At 36.5% G+C, this 25,638-nt stretch overlaps 2 protein-coding genes across 2 annotated transcripts; both read right to left on the bottom strand.

Annotated features, from left to right (window-relative positions):
* Nucleotides 1-14,128, bottom strand: LOC116258153 (adenylyltransferase and sulfurtransferase MOCS3). The gene is made up of 11 exons (XM_031635302.2): nucleotides 13,775-14,128; nucleotides 13,200-13,292; nucleotides 12,936-12,991; nucleotides 10,939-11,003; nucleotides 7,298-7,372; nucleotides 7,082-7,160; nucleotides 5,395-5,433; nucleotides 3,791-3,899; nucleotides 3,519-3,637; nucleotides 2,194-2,313; nucleotides 1-418 (listed from the first exon to the last, which is right to left on the bottom strand). Exons 1-11 carry the CDS (start codon nucleotides 14,022-14,024, stop codon nucleotides 29-31), a joined length of 1,395 nt encoding a protein of 464 aa, XP_031491162.1. The 5' UTR covers nucleotides 14,025-14,128; the 3' UTR covers nucleotides 1-28.
* Nucleotides 14,129-17,038: 2,910 nt separating this feature from the next.
* On the bottom strand, nucleotides 17,039-25,297 carry LOC116257617 (pyrophosphate--fructose 6-phosphate 1-phosphotransferase subunit beta-like). The gene is made up of 15 exons (XM_031634557.2): nucleotides 24,619-25,297; nucleotides 24,415-24,536; nucleotides 23,459-23,512; nucleotides 23,191-23,297; nucleotides 22,217-22,322; nucleotides 20,836-20,899; nucleotides 20,533-20,621; nucleotides 19,983-20,114; nucleotides 19,717-19,887; nucleotides 19,502-19,617; nucleotides 19,186-19,297; nucleotides 18,619-18,703; nucleotides 17,797-17,841; nucleotides 17,611-17,679; nucleotides 17,039-17,518 (listed from the first exon to the last, which is right to left on the bottom strand). Exons 1-15 carry the CDS (start codon nucleotides 24,968-24,970, stop codon nucleotides 17,442-17,444), a joined length of 1,701 nt encoding a protein of 566 aa, XP_031490417.1. The 5' UTR covers nucleotides 24,971-25,297; the 3' UTR covers nucleotides 17,039-17,441.
* Nucleotides 25,298-25,638: the final 341 nt, after the last annotated feature.

The raw sequence follows: 25,638 nt of genomic DNA, 5'->3' as shown, positions 1-25,638 counted from the left end.
TAGACATTAAAACCAATAAATATTATAGCTAATATATGGGGAAATTGGAATCTATATCTTGTGCCCAGGACTCCAATCCACCGATAATATCCTTTGCAGCATTGAAGCCCATGCTGCGCAAAGACTCAACTGCTATTTGTGAGTCGTTGCCTCTTCGGCATATCACATACAAGGAGGAACTCTGAGGGTCAGAGCCTTCAGCCACTTCTAATTTCTGCAAAGCTTCATGGATCACCCCTACCTTATCATTCAGATCAGCTAATGGAATGCTTAGAGACCCTGGTAGTGCACAAATCTTGTAGTGATGGGCAGGACGCACATCCAATAGTAGGTGCGGCTCTCTCTTCAGAACACGCTCATTATACTCTATGCAGCTAACCCGAGCAGCCCTGGGAAGGAGACTTACATTTTGACAAGCCTGCACGCCAAACAACTGATCCTCATCAACCTACATGATCTAATAACAATCCATTTGATGATGCAACAAACAAGTTAGTTCGTGCTTGTTTCCAGGAAATCAGGCAGAAGTGTGCTCATTAAGAAAGTGCAACAATCATATGCACCTCACAAGAGGGACAGTACTAGGCAATCGATCCAAATCTGGGAACAAAGTAAACCATGTAAATAACTAACCAGGCTATGCTTAGGCTTGGAAGATAAGGTACCAGTTGGAACGAATGAAGATTTTTTTTTTTTTGAATAGGTCATTTTTTTTAACTTCTTTAGATACTTGCAATGTAAAATTTCAAGGAAGTAAAGTGGACTGGCATATAACTTTGCTTCTTTATTTCTTGGCATCAGACTTATTACTCTGCAATTTAATAATCATTAAACACTTTGAATAGAACCTCAACACTTTACATTGCTTCTCCAAAAGGAAAAATGTTCAATTGAGTGCCTTTGTTGGCATTCTTAAGTGTTCATTCAGTTAATAGATAGCACAACAATAACATGTCTCAAAAAATAAAGAAGCACGACTGACATAATAGTAACTTAGAGTAACAATACGGGATGGCTCCAATTGTATCAAAGAAAACAGAAATGTATCATATTCCCTCCATAGTGTACAAACCTGGTTTCACATAGCTGTACTAGCACTTAATGTCAGCCAGTGGCATTGCCAGAGACCAATTCATTTTGCCTTGAGCTAAGCATTTACAGTTCTAGTACGGGGGCCCAATCCAACCAATGGCTTTTAATATAGACAAATATTAGTATCTTTCAAGTTTCAAGTATATTTTTATTAGAAAAAGGCATTGCATTCCCATGACCAAATATGAGAATGGATTCTGATAAATTGAGGATGCCAGTGCTGCACACTGTCAACCCAAAGGGCTAAATTATGACTTGTTATAAACAAAAAAAATCCAAACCACTGAACCCCAATACCACCAGCTTGCCTCATTACATTTTTTGGAGAGAGAAAGAGACAGATGACTTTGATGATGGACAGTAGCTCCATGTTCTTCAGCAATAAAAGAAAAAAAAAAATAATGGATGACCATATTGGTCGGAAGAGATTGAGGAGAAAACAACATGCTCTTAACAAAGACCAAATAAAGAAAGATGTTTTTCAAAAATAAAGAGTAAAATGTTAAAGTAACTAAAACATGAGTGGCTTTGGTCAGTTAGTCAGAAAGACCAGTTTTTTATAAACAACTTCTTAACTCAGGCAATTCAATGAAAAGATCCAAAACATCAGTGTGTTTTTGCCATATGAGCAAAAGTTGGGCAGTTCTTTGTAAAATGTTCAATTTTCAACTGTCTCATTTTACTTGCCAATATATTTGAATTCCTACAAAAAACTTCAGAATAATTTCTGGACAGCGAGACAATTGTAGAAGAGCCAGTCAGATTCGAATTAGTTGTGGAGGTCTCAAGTCCTTGAATCAGTTCCTCTTGCTACCTCCATAGAGGAGCACAGCAAACTTCCCATAAAGCAGGACTTCAGCTTTTAACAAGTCTCACCAAATTTCTTCTCCTCTAGTACTAACTAGCAGTAGGAAGGAATTTTGTGCAATCAATATCCTACCATTGCTTAACAGATGAGGTGCAGCTACAGGCAAAACATTTCATCATTCCAAAAGCCCATTTCCATGCATTACAACGACATCGGCACAGAGTTCATGCCATCAAAAGATTAAATCCATGGAACCAAAAGAAAAGCAGAAAGAAAGTCAAAATTGTCCGCACCTTATCAGACATTGGGGATTGTGTAAACTCCTCATAGTCAAATTTTTGGAACTTTTGAAAGGTAAGCTCTGCATTTTCTCCACAAGCTGCACAGTGTGAAGATTTCCCCCTTATCTTAACCTATAAAAGGTACAAGGTCAATATTTACTCACAAATAATTTACAAGAAATCAGATTTACACTAAATCTGGAGGATGGCTTTTATAATAATTTAAAAAAGCTACAACACTTGGAAAAGGTTCACATGAACGGCATGATATGCTTCTTATAGAACTATAGAAAGCTTATTTAATATGGAACCTTCCATTCTTGTTGAGCAACGTCGTAGGACAGTAGGAGCAAATTCTTTCCTAAAAACAACCGAACTATGATTCGGTAAAGCCAAATAAGAATCTGCAAACCCCACCAACAACATGACATACCCCAACAAGATTCTGGGATGCACCAACTTAATGAACAGGACCAAACTGTTGTCACACACAATCAAAATATTTTCACTTGGGTTGTGTTCCTCCTTACAATTTTGAACCTTTGATTGCATGATTTATAATCAGTTAATCACTTGTTCCCTTTTTCTTCTTTGTCTATATTATTCACTTACATTTTTTAATCTATTCTACAGATTTTCTTTCTACATTTTTTGCAATTACAATGTCAAAGTTATTATATAGGATTTAATGATCAAGATTTGACACCTGAAGCAGCAAATTTTTTTGCTTTCATACTAATATGTGTGTCCGTGTGCATGTTGCAGGTCTTGGTGTATGTTTGCCTGCAGTGTCCACATGCCAACTTCTGATTATGTTTTATCATACCACACCGTCAACCACTCACATCTACTTACATAAGTGAGCAGAGTAATTTGTGATGTATAGTTAAGACACTGAACTAGTTGAATTGTCTAAATATCTTAGCAATTTCTTTTAATCATACCTAGCCGGTTGAAATGTTTCGAGTTTTGATACTTAATGATGCCAGCATCCTGAGGTGCCATCTTGCAGTTCTTTCGTAACACACCATGTTGATGTCAAGCATCAATTTGTTAGCTTGTACTTCATAGTTCATAGTGTTCATTAGGTGGTGATCTGCTAGAAGTGGTGGCATCTTATAACTTCTACTTAACAACATTCTGTCAGTCAAGGTGTCTTATTATTATCAAGAGATCCTAAACAGTTGGCAGGTTTTAATACAATATTTATTTTTCACAAATTTAAATTAATTAATTCCTATAAAAATGCAAGGCAATAATGCGAATAGGTGAGAGAATAAAAAAGGAAAGACTTTAACTAACAAAAAGAACTTAAAGCCATAGGAAAAGAAACCTACAATGTGCATACGAGCAGATAAAGCATCAAATAGAAGCATCCTCCTTGAAAGTGAATCACCAACTCCACTTGCAATCTTTATAGCCTCCAAAGCTTGGAGGGAACCAATCACTCCAGGAACTGGTAGATAAACACCACAAATTACTAGGTTTATATAAGAGAAAGGACCTTTGTAGAAAAAAGAAATGTTTAACTAGTAACTGCAATGGGAGTTAAGAAAGAAAGAGTAACACAATACATAAACAAAATCAAGAAAAAGGGTTCAAGGCATACCTACACCAAGAACACCATTGTCTGAACACCTTTGACATGCTGCAGTAGGTGGTGGTGTAGGAAATAGACATCTATAGCATGGTCCATCATTGTGATTGTAAACTGTGAGCTAAACAGAGGAAACATGTCAATAATCTGACATAAAAAGTGAAGGCAAGCTTTTTCTGCTTCTGTGTGTGAGTACTGATTATGTAATATGATTAGCTGATTGGCCAATCCCTTGGATTATGTGTGTGCACCTCCATATATAATAGTTTTAGCTTCTTTGTTCTATTATTTACTTGCTCATACACACATTGTTTGTTTGTTTAATTTTTGTGTAATCCCTTGAATTGTGTGTGTCTGTCTATATATGATAGCTTTAGCTTCTTTGTGATATTATTTATTTGCTGGTAGATAGATTATTTGTTCGTTGAATGCATATTATTTTACTTATACATCACACTCTAAGGCTTCTTGCCTCAAGGCTGGGTGCAGCACTTTGCATCACTCAATGCTTTTACAACATTGATAGATGGTATCCTTTTCTAACAACCATTAATTCCTGTATGCTTTGCGTGGCTCAGGACAACATCAAACTAGACCCACTAATTGCATTTATGAAGCACAAAAAAAGGGCCAATATATTGGTCTAGCATTATTAAGACTGGTACCACAGCAAAAGGTCTAAGCATTTTTGGAAATGTTAGAGATGTGTTTCCAATTATCTAAGGAGAGTGAGAATATGGCAGGGGTTATACATGCATCCTCAAAATCCTATCATAGTATCATACCATATGACATGTGATGAGAGTGGAGAGTATGCCCTTCACATCGAACACACTCACATACACTGATAGTCATGGCCAAGAGGATACAAATGCAAATGCTGCAAAGTTGGCGGTCTTAAAGAAAAGAAGTTAATAAATAAGGGGCTCGGGTCCTGGACCCATGTTAACCAGGCCCTCATTATGATGGCATTAATGAAGGCTTTCCCTCAGAGTTAAGAGTGTTTACCCTAATTGGATTAAGGATAGGGTGAATTGAGTGTATTCTTTTGCTTTTCTCTTGCAGGAACTTGTAGCAGCTGCTAAGTGCTACCACATACACACATATGTATCTAATTTCACGAGTAAAGATATAAAGAGAATTGCTTGAGTTGTCCCAAATAAAAGTTGTCACACATCAGGACGTATCATGCATACATATTATATATGTATATATAGGAAAAAGTGAGGGCCTGATGCACACTGCACCCCCCTCAAAAGCCAGAGATGCCCCAACAGGGCTCTCGCCAGCGGTTCTATTTTCAAGCAATGGGTGTGCGTCGGGGAGGCAAACCACCACCTGCCTTTAACTAGCTATCTGATCTATTTAAGTTCAGACTGGTCCCCTTATATAGTAGAGAAAGAGTCATCTCAATCACGTTTGCTGGGATGCTCATTCACTTTTGAAAATTCATTATTATGACACTAAATAACTCATTCTATTCTTCTATATAATACCTAGACCCTTGGTTTAAATCCAATCCAACAGTTCAGAAAAAGAAGTGGGTGCACCGGAGCACATACATACAAGAATTATTATTCTTACAGTAGGAAGACTATGGAATACATGTAATTTACCTGGCCCTCTAAACCCAGTGCTGCTCCTGATACAAGTGGCTGCAAAATACAACATCAGTCAATAAGCAAGCTCATACACGCAGAGGGCAGTACCTCTATGTACACCTAGATTTCTATCGTTGCATGCATAAGAAAAGAGGATCCTGACAATGGAAAACAACGAACATTGTTTGTATTTTTTTTTTTAATTGATCTAATCCCTTGGATGTATCAAGTTATCAACCACTTAGGAACATATACTACATTAGGTATTTTCAAATGAAAACATCAACAACATAGATTGCATCCAAATTTGCATTAAAAAAAATGAAAATTTTTGTGCAGTTGATTCTGTCCAATGCTTCTTGAATAAATAGATGATTTGAAACACATGCAATCATTTGGTGTTAAACAAATATGTGCTGCTCACATTGGGCTAGGTTGTGTAACTTTAACATCATTAGCTGCATTCATCTGAATGTCACACCAACTTTATCAATTCAGTAGCAAATGGCACTTCATGCAAAAAAAAAAGGACTTTATGATTGCAATTTTAAAGAAATGGGCTATATATTGATTTTCTTATCTCAAAATTCTGCTATATGTTTGACAAAGGTGTTTGAGTTCAAAAGTTTGTTTTGCAACAAGGAGACTGTGAAACTACATATAGCCGCGTTTGGATAAGGATAAATGCGGAAATGGAGGATCAAGTGTCTTTAGCTGCAATTTCAAAAAAAATGTCACAAACTAATTGCAGTTTCTCTGATTCTGTCCACAGAAATTATCGAAGAATTTCAGTATTGGTTTAGTGTCAAATTTTCTAGACATTGCTGGATGTCAAAAGCTCGAAATCCAGAGGGACCATTTGTCACTGCCAAATTATATCACATGGGACTGGGGTGCGGGATGCAGCGAGAGCATACCAATATATATATATATATATATATATATATATATATATATATATATATATATATATATATATATATTATATATATATATATATTATATATATACACACACACACACACTCATATATATGTTATATAAGTAATTTTATTTGTCTATATTTTTAATTTTTTTTATCAAGGTTACCTTAATCTCATACAAAATTCAAAGTTTTATTAAATAAAATAAGGGGGGTGAGAGAGAAGAGGGAAAGATAGGAGAAGGAAAAAGAAAAACAAGAGAAAAGAAAACTGGATGCTGTCAGCAGCAGGTGTCGCGCCGCACCCGCATTGGTGTGGGTCCACCACCATAGTTGGCGCACCCGTGTGACTTAGCTGTCAAACAACAAACTGCCAATAAAAAGGTAAATACATATTTGGACTCTCCATTGAAATAAAAAAAAAATATTCACCCACATGCACCCACACAGGCATATATATCAAGCACCCACATTACATTGTCCACATTAAATATTCAAAACTATAAAATATTTCGTATAACAGTCTGATATTTCTCACGTCTTCAAAAAATTTCATAATACAGGCCCATGACAAACCAACCACAGAAAAAGTCAAGAAGCAAATCAGTTACCAATAAAGATTTTGAAAAGAAATCAGAGATCTCTCAATATACCAAAGTCGGGCACACAAATAAACTCTTGAATATTTGATACTATGAATAAAACATGCCATCAGATGGATTAATTATTTTTCCAAATTTGTATGATTGCAAAAATTTTAATGAAGGCAGCAGGACATACCTTTCCTAGCAATACACAGCAATCACTAATCAAGTACCGAGTCGTCACATTGTCAGTTGCATCTATCACAACATCATATCTAAAATAATATGTAGCATAGGAAAAACTAAAATTTCAACTAAGATCATGTGCAGCAGTGTGGCATTGCCCAAATGTTTTTACATATGTATCATAACAAAAATGTTTTGATCAATCATCTAGTAGAGAAAAGGATACTTGCTAACAATATCCAAAGCATTTTCCGTTGTCAATGCCACCCCATGCTCTCTTATTTGTACAGTAGAGTTGATCCTGCAACCAAATTTCAGAAACTAAATCAGGTGAAAATAATACAACATTAGAACAACTAAGAATTTACCAAATGTCTAGCATTCCCTCAGGCTCCAAGCCAATGAATTTTTATTTGACTTCAAGAAAAAATAAGACTGTCTTCGCCATATGGAATATATAACTAATATATAAGTAACAATAGCATGACACATTTAGTTCGATATTAGCAAATCATTATTGCTTTGCAATAACATGATTATGTATGGAGTTAGCAATATGAGACAAAAGGTCAATCTTATTCCTATGTTATTTATTGGTGGTCCATATTAGCATCACAAACAACCCTTTTTCCTTACACAACATGAGTCTGAATATTTCTAAGCATGAAAAGAAAGGGGTCAATTTCCTTTTCATTTTTCTTATTTGATCAGACTCAGACCAGAAAGAAACTTTGGGATTGCTGAATCCTAGAAGAGAGATGAATATATTAGCTAAAGCAATGAAAGCATCGTAATATTTTTTGAGAAACTCTAATGAATTGGATTCATAGAAATACTTATAGTTTTTTCATTATTAAATAACAGAAGTGGCCTTCCGATAGGTTCTCACAGTTCATTGAACAGATGTCTGATCCATGTAGCCTGAAAAGTAGTAGCAACAACAATTCTGTATTTTGCTGTGTTTTATCCAGTAACAACTTTTTGTTTCTTCTGCTCCAATACATTGGATTGCTACAATGACTAGAAACTGATTTCTCCCATCTAGATCCCCTGCACAATTTGCATTTGCATACACTAGCCTGTGTATCTTTATCCCATTAAAAAACTCATACCTAACCATTCCTATTTTCTTTACACATCCATATGTTTGGTCTCTGGCTGCCCGGCTTATGCATAAATTGTGACAATTGTTTTACATAATGAACATCTAATCAAGTCAAGGTAAGACTGAAGCATGCCTAGAATAATTTGATACCTTGTGGATTCACAGTATAAATCCCCATCCCAGGAGCTGGGATTCCATGTACACTCAGAGCAGTTGTGGAGCTACATGTGGCCACTACTCACACCAGCCTGTGAAAAATTTCATTGTGATGAAGCTGGATCTCTGTCCAGCCACATGCAGTGCCCACAATAGACCCTGGTGACTCAAGTGCCATTCAACCAAAAATATCTTGGCTCTACGACAGACTCATAGCAGCCAAGAGTTTGTAATAATCTCTCCTCTCTACTTTGCCTAACAAGTCTATGCTTAGCTACAATGGAAATATTTTCTTTCCTATCAACTTCAACACCAAGTAAATATATCAAGTCTCCAAGATCATTCATCTCAAATCATTGGATCACAAGGTCCTTTGCCAATAAGATATGCATCCCTTAACTTGTTTGTGACAATTATGTCAGCTACATGTATTAACATCAGAGTGATTGCATTCTCATTTTGGAAAATAGATAATGAAGGCTGAAGGAAAGTCATGTTTCTGAACTTTCAGGAAAAACTCTCATGCAGGCATGCTTAAAATCATATGTGGCCCTCTTTAGTTCACATACACATGCCTTGACATCTCCTGTATAGCTTGGGGGTCACTGCTTGTTCTCTAAATAGCCATGATGTTTGAAGTTTTTACATCTAACCGATTCAATAACTGCCATGGTCAACAACAAAGAAAATATTCATCTTGCAGGGTCAAATGCCCGAACATCATCCTATCCATAATGAGTAAACGCTTTTGCCACAAGTCTTATTTTGTATCATTTGATGCCACCATTGGGTTTGTACTTTACTTTATACATTCACTAGGAACCTACAAAATTGTGCCCACTACGCTGAGGACAACTTCCCACATCCAACATTCATGTGACACTTTCATCGCCTCATTGCCTTAACTCACTTATTTAATTTTGTGGCCTTATGAAAAGTTGTGGATTTATTATATTTCTTAGCCCATCAAAAACAATTGAAACACATAGAGAAGTTTTCTTAACTGACCCACCTTTGAATTGCGTGCTGAATCCTTTCAGATCTTATCTCAAGCTGATTGTTCAGGTTCATTACTAGTAGCGTAAGGAGACTTCTCCCTTCTTATATAAACATGATAAGTGAATTTTTAGCATCCCCTATTGACAAGCTGTGCTGTCAAAGGCTCAGCTAGGCTCTCAGGCTTAGTTTATTGCCTAGGCTAGCTAGTTTTGGGCAACCTGCTATTTGAAAATGCCCAGAACATTGCTTAGGATGTCTAGGTTCAGCCAGGCACTCAAAGCCTACTCTTTCTCATTAACAATCTAAATCTTTTGTTTTTTTCTTCTTCTATTTTTGTGTAATTTTTTCACTCTTTCTTTTTGCATTAAATGTATATGCATGTGTATGCAAATTGCAAGCACACTTACAGTTACAATTACAATTCATATAATATTATGTTTGAATATTTCTATTATTTTAAGTTTTTAACTCTCAGATATATATCTGTTATCTTCTTAATTGTTTATTAGAATTATAATAGAACAAAATTTTATGGCCACCAATGTTCATATAAACTAAGATTACATTGAGGATTTATGTTCCCTCTTTATTTTAAATTATATTAGTAACTTTTGAGGTTTTGGTTTAGCCTTTCAGTTTTAGAAACTAGAAATAGAGATTTAACAGTTAGCATTTAGGAAAAGGTAAGATTTTGCATGCTCTATAGTCTATAACATTGAAAAGCATTGATATTTATTTGAAAGTTTTTTCTGTGTTATATAACTTGTAAACTTTACTTTTTCAAGTTCATTAAATTTGATTTTTCGAACTTTTAGTTATGTTTATTGTCATGTTATGAAATGTTTAGTATGTTTTTGTTTTTGTTATAAAATTTATAGTTATAGCTTTTTAATTGAAAAATGCCTCAATTTCATTACTAACTTTACCAATTAGTGTTGCCTTCTATAGGTTTCCTTTTCCAGGAGGTGGCCAGCCTACACTGCCTAGTCTGCCCACAATCTAGGGCCCTAGGAACTGCCTAGGCTATGCCTAATGCCTTTAACTATATATATATATATATATATATATATATATATATATATATATATATATATATATATATATATATATATATATGCATTATCTGTTTGAATTATTTTTATTTTAACAAGTTTTATCCAACCATATGTATATGTGTTTATATAGATGTGGGTTGGCTCAGAGCCATCAAGCTGAGGGAGGCGATACATTTTAGCTTTAAGAATCAAGAAACTTACCAAAAGGGCAGGAAACTAAATAATTGAAAGAAAATCTAGGAAAAACAATGACATTTTTTGTAGCTAGAGACTTAGCCATCAAGAAAAAATTTCATTGGTTTCGTTCATTTTAAATTGTAGCAGAGTAGACAAAAATAGGTAAATGTAGAATGCAAAGCAGACATCCATATTAATTGCTTCTCTTTGAAGACAAATCCATTTCAAGCATTTCAAACAGATGTGCCGATAATCTAACTACAATATCAATATGTTTTTTCAAAATAAAGTATTGGCGAACGATCTTAGCCCATTATGTATGTAAATGGAACTTGAAATTCAAGGAAATGAATATCAGAAGGAAATATTACATACTCATGACAAGCTGCTGCAGCAGATTTTACTTTGGATTTTCCAATATAAGCTTCAGTGTGAATGACCTGCACTATGAATTGCATAATGGAACATGTAATTTTTCCCAATAAAACATTGCAGGTAATTAGCTTCAAGCCTTCAACTCATAATAGTAATTCAAGACTTCAAGTAAACCAGACACTAGGAAGAGATGCTACATTACGTCTTCCATATTCCATGGTTATCATGTGAGGTAAAGCACAACACTGGAATAATTGCGTTTGTCAAAGGAAATACATCTTAGAGAGAAGCAGATAAACGCTGCACCATGTTTTAGTATTCAAAGGATCAAGAACCTGCTTTGTGTAGTTACAAGGTTTTGTCTTTATGTAGACTTCCTTACCCATGTAGGAATGACAAAGGCACCAAACAGTTCTAGGTCCTCAAGCAATTCATGAACCAATTAGTTACATGCTAAATTTGGAGATCAACCTTGCAGTGTACCTGATATTATAACCCAAATTCAATATACAATAAAATAAAATCTAAAAAATGTTAAAACAGAAAAGCTCAAGTCTTTTCAGTTATGCAATCTTGGAAGCTAGGACACATTGATAGCATTCCAAAATCTAATAATTTGTATTGGCCTTTAATAGTTAAATTTACTGGGCAGATACTTTAATGGACTCAAAGAGCACATCATTTTGTAAGCATGTAATATCTAAAGCAAATAAAATAGAATAAAATAATGTAGCCACAAGCATTTACATGAAAAACATAACATGCAAAATAGGAAATAACTATTGGTAAGTACATGTACATTTATCCATAAACATTGTTCTCAATTATGTCTTTGCAAGGCAATTTCACACAATTATATGACCAATTATGTGTCCGGTTCAAATCATATCACATGAATAATTGATTAGTGCTTCATGTCCAAGCACATTATCAAAGACACATTCTCTAAACAAATTATATCCCTATGGAACAACTTTTAGTTTCAGATTCTCAACATGTTAGCACAATTATTGTTCTTCAAGTTTTTTGCTCATCACAAAACTTATCAATATGCAGAATGTGAAAACCACCACAAACTTTGTAATACACATAGCGCTTACATGTTTATTATGCAAAAACCTACATGTGTTGTATGAACTTATCAACATGCAGAATATTTAAGATAAGGATAGTCAGCATGATTATTATTAAAAACATGTAAAAATTTGTTTGCCCATCTAAGACCTTCAAGAAAAGAATACCAATAAAAAAGGCAACCATTAAAATGATACCATCCACAAATTAGTGTGCAGCCCAAGAACAATATTTTGGTGCTGGTGCTCTATGAATCCCTTATGTGACACAATTGAAGACCAGATATATGGGTTAAACAGAAACTTCTTGAAGGCACTACAACTGTAGTCACCACAAACTTCTTGAATACCTGATGCATGAGTACATCGTGGCCCATCTTATTCTTTCATCCAAAAAGGAAATAAAAATACTCTTTAGGAAAAATCTTTGATTGAGAAAGCCCTGTGCAATCATCAACATGGTTATTATCTCTCTTGACAGTTAATATTAGATAAAGTAAAGCCAAGGCTGAGAAATAAGGACAAAAAAATTGCAGAGACTTCCCAGCTTTCTGTTGGGTTTCTTGGCTCAGCATGACCACAATCTGCTTTGAATTCCATTACCATATAACCCAACTCTGACAAGTAGAAATAAAGGTACACTTTTTGTTTGCGCCAAAAAATTAGTCCTCTTCTTTTTAGCAGGAAATTTATTGATTAAATTGTGCCGTCATTCTGCATGGAGACGTCTGATTTCACCTTATTAGAATCGAAAAGTATGTTCCCCCACATTGACACACGTATCCTCATGTGACCATCACAATTACAAGAATTTTTAAATAACTTACTGTCAATTCAAAAGTAAACTTCGCTTATCGACCAAATAACGTGCAAAATGAAACAAATTGAATAGGAAACAAAATAGAAACGAAATCTATTATTTACCTGTCTATGCAGATTATTAAGCTCGACAACGTCATGATCAACTATACCTATACAACCTGGCAGTAGAAATTGAAAAGAGGAAAAAAAAAACATCAAAATCTTGGAGAGAACACAAAAAACGTTCATTCTGTTAAAAAAAACCTCCCAATAGTTCATAATTTTATCTGCAGACAAGCATATGATCTCATTTTTTACTGTGAAAACTTAAGAATAGTCTTGAGGGAACATGCTGCCAAGAAGCATCTATGGGAGCAAAACGCTTACCAACGCCACAAGCAGCCAGATACAGCGCTGCCGGTGAACCTAAACCGCCGGCCCCGACCACCAAAATGGAAGATTTCAAAAGATTTGACTGCCCTGTTGACAAAAGGAAGTCACCATCAGCCCAACAACATGTTACATGCAGGGCATTGCTAAACACAAGAAACGAACCTCTGCTCACAGAAAATGCCTTTGAATTTCTTTTATTATCTCCATCCAGAAAATCAAACTAAGAGATTGCCTTTAAATAAATCTAAAAGAAGAAAAGCAACATGGAATACCATGCCCAGGACAAATCAACTAATTCCAGTTGCTATTATCGAAACCCAAATCCCTGACCAAACAATTCGCGGGAAGCCACTAGCCCAAGCAACCGAGATTGCCCGCAGCTTCTTGTTTCCATGAAGCAAGCACAGGCGAGAGAGTCAGAGGAACACAGAAACGACCATTGGCTAGAAGAATGCTGTGCGAATCTCCATCAAATGCTTCGAACAGAAAAAATCTCACGCATACGCAATGACGTAGAGAAAGCGACAAAAACATAGCAAAGATGGAGAAGGGGACGAAGAAGCACCAACCCTGTACACCAAAAGAAGGGAGAAGCAGGTGGCGGCTGTATCTATAGATCATCTCTCGTGTCAACCCGTGTTCCTTAGTCTTCTCTGCCTCTCTCGAAGCGACGCCGTCGCTGCTGCTTCTAAGCCGGGCCTCGAGCTCACCGATTCGGTGTTCTATGTCCATTTTCTCTCGCTTGAGCTCCCCAATCTCTCGGAGAATCTCCGCCTTCTCTTCGTCCTTCACGTTCCTTCCGCCATTGCAGAACTCCATGATCGGCCGCCTCTCTCTCTGGGCTCCCAACCGCCGTCGCGGGCCACTGGGTCGCCTTCTCTCGCTTCGTGGCGTCGCTGCGCGAACAGCACTCTTTCGTTTCAGACGAACGCCACGCTTGTTGGAATCGAGACCCGGGAATATATGCTAGGGGCAAATTTTCAGTTCGCGCCCATCAGCTGACAATAATTTCAAGACCGATCCTTACATTTCGATAATTCATTTATCCTTTGCTTTCTTCTGCGAACAAGATACAGCGACCGTCTGTTGCTGTTCTGGAAAATATTTTGCTCCCATAAAGGCCTATGAATTTGGAAAAAAAGGTTCAACATTAAATAATTGTGTTTAGCAGCCGAACGTTTAACCTGATCCCATATATTTGCACACATTTTTATATACATTCATAAAGATTATTTTGTTCATGCAAATATTTTCTTTGTTTTGAGAATTTTCTAGTGTCCAATGGGCACTACAGTCCTTTGGCAACAGAGGCAGAATCAGGGGGGCTTTAGCCTCACCTAAAAATAAAATAAAACTTTATTTTAAAAAATTTCACTTACCTTATATAAAAATTTTGAAAAATGATATTTTGACACTTGTTAAAATTTTGAAACTTTAATTTGACCCTTTTCACAAAAAAATTCTGGCTCTTTGGCATTTTAGGCATTGGGACTATCCAAGGGCTAGAATTCTATAGTATCAAAAGCTAGCTGGTTGACCTCTTTCTTATAAATAAAATATCTTCATTATGTCTTCAATCATATCTCTTATTTCTCTTGTGATGTGTGGGACACCAAGTAAGATATTGTCTTATGAAAGTGTTGTACATCATCTTTGTTTTCCCATTGTGTACAAGAGGCTTCAATAGTGTTTCTCCTTTCTTGTCTGATTTACTTTCACTATCTTGGCCTCTCTTTGTTTCCTTCATCATGGAAGAACAAAGACATTGCAATTATCCTTTACAAACCCAACAAATCTAACTATGAAATCCTACATCTAATAAAGGAGTTTGTGAAAATATGTTGATGGGTACAATGTGCCTATAGTATCAACTCATTAAGAAGGTGAGACATGACATTAAAGTGCTCGATGGACATGAGCGAATCATGGTGATGTATGATATGAAAAAAAAAACATGAATGTTGACGTATAAAACATTGGCAATCTATGTCACATGAGTGCGGGTGCAACGATACGAGTTTGGACACACAATTTTGAAAATTATAGGTACGAGGGTACGATAAATTTCATATTTTCAAAAATGATAAAATGAAAAAAAGCATTAGTAGTCTTATAATCCACAAAAATTCTCAAAATTAAAGAAAAATAGGAGGAACTATAGAATCATAATGGAAGGGAAATATAAAAGAAGGAAAGAATAAAAAATTAGAAAAAAAATTAAGTTTGAAAGCATAATTTTAAATGTTTAAAAATGCAGCCGTACCCCTACCCGTGTCGCCATACCTACGTGCTGACACAGGTACCTCTGTGCAACATAGTTGGCAATGCTTTGGATTCCTAGTTGTGTAGAATTGAGTTTTTGTGCAGATGCAGCAAAACTTTTTTACTTCAAAACATGAACAGAGAAAGAGATGTTGCTTATTAATATCATTTGAAGTGAAAGATTCAGCCTACCGAGCAAAGTCACATGATAATATGCGACTATGATCATGGGCAGAGCCAGAAATTGTCTATGAAAGAAACGGGACTTATGGAACCCTCAGTTAATGGGCTTGATTTCGCTGTGGACGTATCTAAGGCTGAAAATAATGTGAAACTGTATAAACTGTCTTATTTTCAGTAAATTAACCATAGTGATTAAGAGAGAGAGCTCAAATACATACACCGTCATTGGAAGACAACAATGTTGCCGTGGTAAACAGTGAGGCAGATAGTGTTTGACGCGTGTTTCACAAATGTAACTTGAAAATTATCTCAACATTGAATGAATTATTCACCAAAATTTACATTTGAAAACTATCTCAAACTTAAATGAATTATTCACCAAAAATCACATTTGAAAGCTATCTCAAACTTAAAGGAATTATTCACCAAAATTCATGTGGGTTGTCCAGAGAAAACATAAACATATGATCGGAACCGGTCGAACATTCATAATTTCAAGCCGTCTTCCTAGTTTGTTTTTTGCGGAAACAATTCCTGTCGTCGTTTATTTATTCAAGTGTAAACTTTCTAAAACTCGTAAAAAAGGGCTTAACAAAAACGTGGTGCCTCACAATATTGTCGATGATGCTATTCCAAATGATATTCTTAACCAACATAGTGATGAATCAAGTAAAAACGTGGAATCATCTTACCTTGATGTTCCTCAAATTGTTGCTTACCAAAAACAATGAAAACAATCCACTAGAAATGACATCAGACCATTTGAAGAAACCACTTTAGGTCCAAACAGGCCTATTAAGGAACCTAAAAGCTTTGTTATATAAATCCTTTTCTCCTCAATAGGTCTTGCAAGTTTGCAGTTTGATCATATGAAAGACCTAATTCATATAATGAAGCCAAAAATGCGAGTCTGGCTACAAATCATGAACCTAAAACTCGAAGCTCTAGAGAATCTTGCACTTGGAATACTATGACTTATGGATAGAAAGCAAATTAGATGCAAATGAGCCTACAATGTCAACACCAAAAGCAATAGGTCTCCAATAGAGATATAAGACTCAATCACTTGCTGAGTGGTATAGTAACCAAAATGGTATAAACTACCAAGGAAACCTTCATCTGGTAGCTAAACAAAGAACTAAGAACTAAACAAAGGTTGAGACATATACATTAAGCGAAGTAAACAAAGAACTAAAGAAAGAAGTTTTAATGAACTCTCCCCCAAGAGTGAAATTTCCTAATGGTAAAGAGTATTCACCTAACAATAAAGAGTCACTTTGAAATACCGAGCAACCAGAGAGATTTTTAAGCTCCAAAAATAATAAGTGGGCTATCAAGCAAGAGAGCACACCCAGGACAACAGTGCATGACAAGCATAAATCAATGGATTTACAGACGGGAAAAAAGCTTGGATTATTATAACCTGGGGATCCAGCCTGCTCTGTCACAAAATTTGATTCAGAGATCTCTCCACCAAGGGAAGAATGTTACAAAGATGTCCATGAGCTCAACTTTCACAAAAGGAGAAGCTATCTAGTTCCAACAGAACTCCATAGAGCCCCGACAAGTTCCCTTCCCAAAACATTCCTGATGACCTCTGTGACCAACATGACAACAAAAAGGTAAATCTAACTTCTCCTCACACTACAGGGCACTACATTGGTCAAAAAAGAAAACTGATCGCTAGACTCAGTCATCATGAGCGAGCAACATAATAAAGCAACTTTTACTACAAATTTATTCCATGCAAGCACCAGACATCTTAGAATGATCCACTAATCCCTCAAAATCTCAGGCTTCAGCCCCAAGCTCCAAAAGCAAGGTATGGTTAACAGCATCAGCCACAGGGCCGTGGAACTGAATAGGTCCTGGTCACAAATATTACAAGCCACAGGTTAAGTCGAACAATAAAAATGTAAAAGACGAGTAGGATGAAAGATTAGTCATTCACAACCCTCACCTGGACTGATGTATCGGTTCTTAAGAGCCCATTCATCTCTCATTGATGCAAAACTTCGGAAAGGAGCACCTGAGAATTTTTATGTTTTGCATATAAGGGTCAACAAAGCCTTGAAGTTGCGACCGAAATTTATAAGTAAAACTAAGGGATAAGGAATCAAATTTGGCTACTGTAAAAGAACTATACCATCCAGCTCGACCATGGCTTTCTTGATGACAGGCTTGAATTTACCTAAAACACAAAAATTTAGCATGTCAAGTCCAACCTGCATACCCCAATACTATGTAACAGTAACAAAGCCTAACAAGCCTCTCTAACATCCACCAAAGGAAAATAAAATCATCTAAAGCACAATGACCAAACTTATGAGCATTCATGTAGACCTTGAAAAACAACGAGCAGAAGACACAAATTTTTCCAACTATATTCACTTGGTCACTATTGAACCCTCCTACTTTCCACTAAATGTCATAAAGTGGTGTTCAACTAGACAAGTTCCATGTATGCATCAGGTTAGTTAAGTAGCAGACAGCTGAATGTTAAAATTAACATTGCAGCAAAGTCAGTTTGCCCTGAAACCACATTAAACCATTAGCTTAAAAACGGAAAGCAACTTCCAACTAGCATCTGATGACGACAAGTGCTTTAGTACAAGACAACATATGATTTATTCCAAAATGATATGGAGTGTAAACTGTGTAATGACTATATATAATCTAGGTTGAAAAATGCACGACCAATTGACCATGGACTAATTGGCATGATGCCAATGTACTGATTAAGCCAAATTTTTGGAGCCAAATTTCAAGAAATGTCACGCTGTGCAGGAAGGCATATGAAATGTTGGAAAAAAAAGCACCACGAGTCAAAAGCTTCCCACATCAGATGAATTTTTTGTAACAAGGAATGCAAAAGTAGAGGTTAAATAAAAGAATCTATCAGAGAAGGAAAACCAATAAAAGAGGAATCACCAAAAAAAAAAAAAAAAAACACATGAGAAACACATACCATGACGCCTCTCCACATCCATCAGTGCTGTAAGTGCAGTCCCACCAACAGTCCATTCAGCAATTGGTGCTGCAAGATTACAAACCTGAAATAACATATATTACAAGATAAGAGACACCCAAGCATAGGATCTCACAGACACAAATAATACAAGAGTACTCAAGAATAGCCAAGGTGGAAAAGGAAAGAATACAATGTTGCTGCCCTTATACCGGAGGAAGCTAAATTGCAATCTTCAGGATCAATCTTGCTGTTAAACGATCGTATTCATCATAAAATATGGAGGCACTATTAGATCTTCAGAAAAGAGACTCTTAAACAATTTCTCCAATTACTAGAGACCCTCATAATACTCAAGGACATTCTTATAGTTACATACACATACCGAAAGCACAAATGGTTGGAAATAATCTCTCCCTTATTCAATTAAGCAATTTAACAAAGACAACAGATAGAAAACAATGAAAGTGTCATTCTGTATCCACCAAAACAAAAAAATTTGATAGGTTTGACAGAGTACATCAATGCAGGAGTCGATATGAAATGAGATATGAAAAATGCACAAACCGAGGATATGAGCCCAGTCTTCCCGTGATGCAGAAGTGCTGCAGCAGCAAAGCCCAGTGCATAGCAGTAAGAAGAATCAAAATTCGTAGGCAAGCCACATCTCCCTTCATAACTATAAACCAATGCCAACACAAAGTAGGAGTATTAGATAGGCAATCCCCTGGTTTAAAGCAACAATGGCAAGTTAACCAAAAGAACTGTAATGTAAACTAACTCTTTGAGAAAGGAAAAACGTTCTTAGTTAAAATGTGTTAAAACCAAAAACATGTATATTCAACAAATAGACTTGGAGAACAACAAGGCTACAACTATATACCCAAAGAAATGGGACTGCCCCTTGAACTGTCCAGCGTATTTTCCCTCTACTCTTCGTTTTGCCAGCTCAGTTTCAACCATTGAGATCAGCATTTTTTCTGTCTCTATCTTGGCAACCTAAATGGGCAATCATATACATGATATAATATTAGGAGATATGCTTCCCACATCTATTAGTCACACAAAAAATAATTGGGTAAGTACACAATAGATCACCTGCACATTTCCATGTGGATCTCTTTCTAGTAGCAACTGCTCCTGAATAGCTATTGGCAAAAAGTCGAATAGCGTCCGAGATTGGGGCTGAAGCTTTTCCTTCCACAAGCCACCTTCATCAACAACACCATGAGCTAAAATTTCATTCAGTTCAGCAATCAGCTTTTGCACCTGTTCACATAAAACCAACCTTAAATGTCAGATGATTTATACAGAGCAACTTAATATAACAATGAACAATTATGATGGAGACAACAAGAGGTCACCTCTGGGATAAAATCAATCAGGCCTTCTGGAATAAGAATGACGCCATAGTTGTAACCGAGTTCTGACCGCTTGCAGATAATGTCTGTTATGTAGTCTGTAACATTCTTCAGTGTTAACTGTTTAGCAGCCACCTGCATCAAGCACAACAAGTAGAACACATTTGTCATTATAATATCAAGCTTCAAATATTTGGTCCGTAGAGAAGGAATAACATAGCTAATTCATATACAATAATATCATGAAACTAATTTCACAAATTCAAGCATTTCAGAAAAATCAGGAAATTTTAGCTGTAAATGGCTTTACAAAATAAGTCTCGTTATCCAGGAATTGTCAAAATGTCAACTGATGTGTCTATAAGTATATAATGCATATGCATGCACAAGCCACAAAAGCCTTGCTGGTAGCATCAGGAGAACCAGTGAACTTGAATAGCAAACACCTTTTCCACTAAGAAAAAAGGAAGGAACAGTTTATTCGAGCATGTATTCCATGTATTCCATTAGTACAAGCAATTAATGAACACCAGACAATGGACACAAAAGGTACCTCTTCTCCTATGAGTGTGATGTTGGGATGAGTCTGCAGAGCACATTCAAGAGTAATGTGTGAAGCAGCACGACCCATGAGCCTCACAACTGTTCATCCAGAAATTATCACATGGTAAATACAAGTGAATGATACATTTCACAAAACAAATGCTGGACCCAAATCAAAACAACAATCACAAATCAAGCATGTGAATACCAATTCTTCAGAAAGTATTATTAATTACACACTGATGTGTGTATCATTGATATTGAGTGTCAAACAAGATGGACAAGCTACGCAATGATGTCTTGGAAATCTTACAATGGTAATATTTTCCTGTTGATCGTGCATCAACCATCACATTTCCAATCATTTCTGCATAAATCTGCAGGACACAAAGTGGAATCACCCACTATGTCAAAACTAGCAACCAAACTAAAAATCAAAGAGACATGCAAATAAAGTAATAAGCCACTGCATTCACTATCTGGAAAAGGGCAATTTGGGTGAAAGCTTTCTTGTATCACCAAAGATGAAAGCTTAAAATACCTCAAAGACCCATCCTCTGTTTGGAAAGAGCTAATGAAATCAATTTTTCGCCATAGGTTGAAAGTGACCAAAGAAAACATGCATAAGATGTCAGGATTAGATCATAATTCATAAAACAATGACATGGCAAAGGAGCATTTTGCCACGTCATTCTTGCAGCATCAATAGAACATCAGGCCCTTCCATCCTCTCTTCTCCCCCATTTTCTAATCCTCTTGTACCATTGTCAACAATCACACATGAACCAGTCAATGCAAGGTGACCTGTCACCTATAAAAGAGGAAATTGACGATCCTAGCTCCGCATGTACTAAGATTCCAGTGTAGCTGGAGGCAGAGAAACTGACATTCAGAATTATGGTTTATGTGCTGGTCCTTTTGGTATCCTAGGCATCAGGACTGTCCTCCTATCATAGCCACCCTCATGATATCATATCAGTCATATCCAAGCAAAATACTAATTACGTATGTCAGGTTCATCATTTCTTATTGAGAATGAAAATGGGTTTATGAGGACCAATTGGAAAAATATGTCATCAAATGGGAATTCCATAACCTTGACAAGTTATGGTCAACAGAAAAATATGAACCAATGCCATACAGACTAGACCGGGAGTGTACTTTATCCGTGTCAACATGTGTACAGACAAGGCTTGGACATAGCAAAATGGTATTTGGTACTGCTTTCGTATTTCTGTTTACCAAATTATATTTTATGACTATAAAAAATGGATATTGGTTATTTACTTGAAAACTTATTGTTGCTTAAAGAACATTCTTTTTTCTTTTTCCTTTTGACAACCATCATCTCAATTTGTAGAGGGAAATGGACTTGCAAATAGGAGGACATGCATCTAGAAGAGGAATTACCACAATCACATTCTTTCCATCTGCAATCCAAATCATGATACTTAAACAAGGCTATAAATAAGTGATCATGAAAGTGAAACTAGAATCACTGGAAAATTAGATCAATAGCCAGTCTCAATTAATAATTTAATAGTTCATAAATACTTCTGATTGTCTAGGATTTTTTCCATTTGCCACAACATTGAAGTCATCCTCAGCACAATCTCTTCAATTATAATGAGCAATAAAGCATCCAGGAAAAGAAAACAAAACCTTAACCATTTATGAAAGGAAGAATGGATTACCTTGCAAGCAGTATCAAATCCAAAACTTGCAGGAACCTCCTTGCATTTCAAGTCACCATCAATGGTCTTTGGGCACCCGATCACCTTGGTCTTCAAATTTTTAGCCCTAAGGAAAATGAAAGAATAAATTAATCAAAAGAACATCTAAGGTACATTAGTAAGTTGATAAAATCAACCTGTCCCATTTATGCTTAGAAGAGAAACGTATTTAATTAGATTTCAAATTCTAAACAGGAAATTGAAAAGAATTAATACACCAATTTCACATATTCAGAAGTCTTAAAATATATGGCCAGAAACGAAAGGAGAGAAAGCTAGGTCAATAAAGGCTTGACACCACCAATACACAGAAGGATAGACATTTTTTAAACATTTAAGTCTCATAGATTATCACCTAAGCCACACAGATTCAGGTACCGCTGCAGTACCTTGACTATCCCTGATTAAAAAAGGTTCAGGTACTCATGTACATAGTTATGACGGCATATAAAGACATTACATACATATTTATGAGATTATATGTGTAATGATATAATCACAAAATATATATAATCAAGAAAATAAATATGCCTATATATATAATCATAACATTCAAAACCAGTACCTTCTCAACATTTGATTTCACTAAAACTATTGATTGAATTTCAGTCTCACCGGACGCTGATAAAAAGCAAACAGACCTCTGTTCAAGTACACACACCCTATACCTGCTGTGCTGATGTTGGAAATTGGACGGTTGGACCTAAGTGGTGTACCCATGTGACTTAGACTTAAATTATAAACTGAAACATATCAAAGGTTTGTGCAATACAGGAATCATTGATTGTTTGACACATTTTTTCCCATATTTTTCTTCCCAGAAATAAAAAACAAAGGAAAAGGTGCACGTGCATTTTAGATCTTTACCATGTTAAAATTTAAATATAACCACATTTAAGAATAACAAAAAGATAACTCTAAAATTCAGTCCTTACCTGAAATATTCTGCAAGTAGGCAAGCATTAGTATTTGAATCATCACCTCCAATAACCACAAGCCCATCAAGATCGAGCTTGATTGCTGTTTCTTCAGCTTGTTTGAACTGAAAATGATCTTATATTAAGTGTGTATTATCATATTATGTGTGGTGTGCGTGTGTGTGTGTCTATATATCACAAGTATCCATAAAAAATAGATCTGGGAATATAAAGATATAATAAGCACGAGTAATTGAAAAAAAAAAAAACCACACAAATGCTGCACCTGCTCGGGGGTTTCAATCTTGTCCCTCCCACTCCGGATCATATCAAACCCACCCTGTTACCAATTAGAAGATCATGACATGTAAATTCAGGTACTTAAATTGACTTGGAAAAATGTAAAGTAGCTTCATAAAAAGTAAAGGAAGCGCACTGGATCGTGTATATGCAGACATTGAAGCTTTCACAATTGTGCAGATTAAAAATAACAAGCATAGAAAGAAGTCTTAGATTAGGACATTCTCAAAAAATTAAGGATGGTAACCATTCGTACTTCATACTTCCATCTTTTACAACTTCCAAACGAAATCCAGTTAAGGCGAAGGCTTTGTGGATGAATTTTAACAAAACAAGGTACACAAAAAACGAATAAAATCAGATTAATAAAAGAAGCTTTGCAGCTGACAAGTTTTGCAGGAGATTCATAGTGAATCCATACTCAAAATTGGAAAAATTGGACAAACAGGTTACCTGGTTCATAATAATATATTATATGATTGTCTCATTCTGCACGTCACGTTTATGCCACTTCCATCATCTTCCATCCCTCATTAGATTAGTCAAATCCTTGGCTCTAGGTTGCCAAGAAAAAGGAAAATAGAGACTACGTACTCATCTAATATTATTTCATAAATGAGAGGATAAATGGGAGTAACGAATACTATATGTTCTTAGAATTCAATATATCGCCGACACTTCGAAGTGTCCTTAACTTTTTTTTTCCCCACCGAAGAATGCGGCCTCAAAATGACGAAAAAGACAACATGCATGTTTGCGACCACGTAATCAATAAAGTAAACAGGAAGAAGAAGGGAGTCTTCAAAGTTGTAAATGTGGTGCTCTTCTTTTATCTCAGCAATCAAAACCACCAAGGCAAGGAAATAAAAGAAACCTTAAATGAGATTTACAGCAGCGGAGTAACCACCCCAGTAATACGGAAACGAACATCAACCAAATCACCTGATTGCGGTAAGGGTAGATATACTCCGGAGTCAGAACCACGTATTTGCATCTCATGATCCCGGCGGGTCCACCCTTGAAGCCATACACGGTGCTCCCCGTTGTCCTATCCATCATATAATCTAAAAAAGCACAAAAGAACAAAGGTAAGCGCCTCGGGGTATAAGAAAGAAAACCCGGAAAAGCAAGATCGCTTCAACGAACCGAAGATGCCGCTGATGACGTTGTGTCCGCCGGGTGCCTGTCCACCGGAGAGGACAACGCCGACCTTCAGGCCCAGATCCGATCTGACGGCCGGAGCATCGCTAGGAACGAGTTTCACGGAGGGCTGCCCGAAGAGCGTGGGGAACAGCTTCTGGATCTCCTCCGGGTGCCCGGCGGCGGAGCTAGCGGGACCTTCGACGATCTGCAACGATTTGCTCAGGACAGCAGGGATAGGGAGGGGGAAGTCGAGCCGGTGCTTCTGCAAGTCGCTGTAGACCTCGGCGAACCGGCCGGTAGCCGACGGCTTCCCGGGGATCACCCCTCCATTCTCGAGCAGCGGCGACGGAGCCATGGCACCCAAAAACCACACACCGAAGAACGCAACGAGCGAAGAGGAAGAAGAAAGAAGTAGGGTTCGACACCGGAGAGGCAGAAACCAGGAGAGGCAGGCTTCTTTTTTAATCTACGAGCCCAAGGATTTATCTGGCCCCCCTTTGCTCGCCGCGGTTTTAAAGCGAGAGGGCGATGTCCAGAGAGGAGAAGGGTACGGGGAAGCGGCCACGCTGGTGGAGAAAGAGAAAGTGAGCGGAGTGCGTCGGGTTCCGGTTGGCTGCTGTGACTGAGGAGAGAGAGTGAGAGAGGGAAGTATGGATGGGCCTGCCGCCGTTGATGGTTTGGTGTAGAAATAGACGTTCATAATTAAATAACGCCTCGGGAATCTTACCCTCGCCTGGCTTTCTCCTTTCTTCTCCGGTTTTGTTCTTTTCCGCGCAGATGATTGCGCCGCATCATTATTTATCGGGAAAATAAAGGAAAATAACAACATAAAGAAATAGTTGAAGCTTGATAATCTTGTTGTATATATATATATATATATTTTTATATTTACATCATATTTCATCAATTTAAATATATGATTTTGTTGGATAGTTAAAATTAAAAATTTGTTACTAAAAAGCAGCAGCTATATGAATATTAATGGTAGTTTAAAATTAAAAATTTGTTACTAAAAAACAATAG

The sequence above is a fragment of the Nymphaea colorata genome, chromosome 7 (genome assembly GCF_008831285.2).
Source record: "Nymphaea colorata isolate Beijing-Zhang1983 chromosome 7, ASM883128v2, whole genome shotgun sequence".
Lineage (NCBI taxonomy): Eukaryota > Viridiplantae > Streptophyta > Magnoliopsida > Nymphaeales > Nymphaeaceae > Nymphaea > Nymphaea colorata.
Note: the sequence above shows the minus strand (reverse complement) of the source record. Positions and strands in the feature narration are given on the sequence as shown.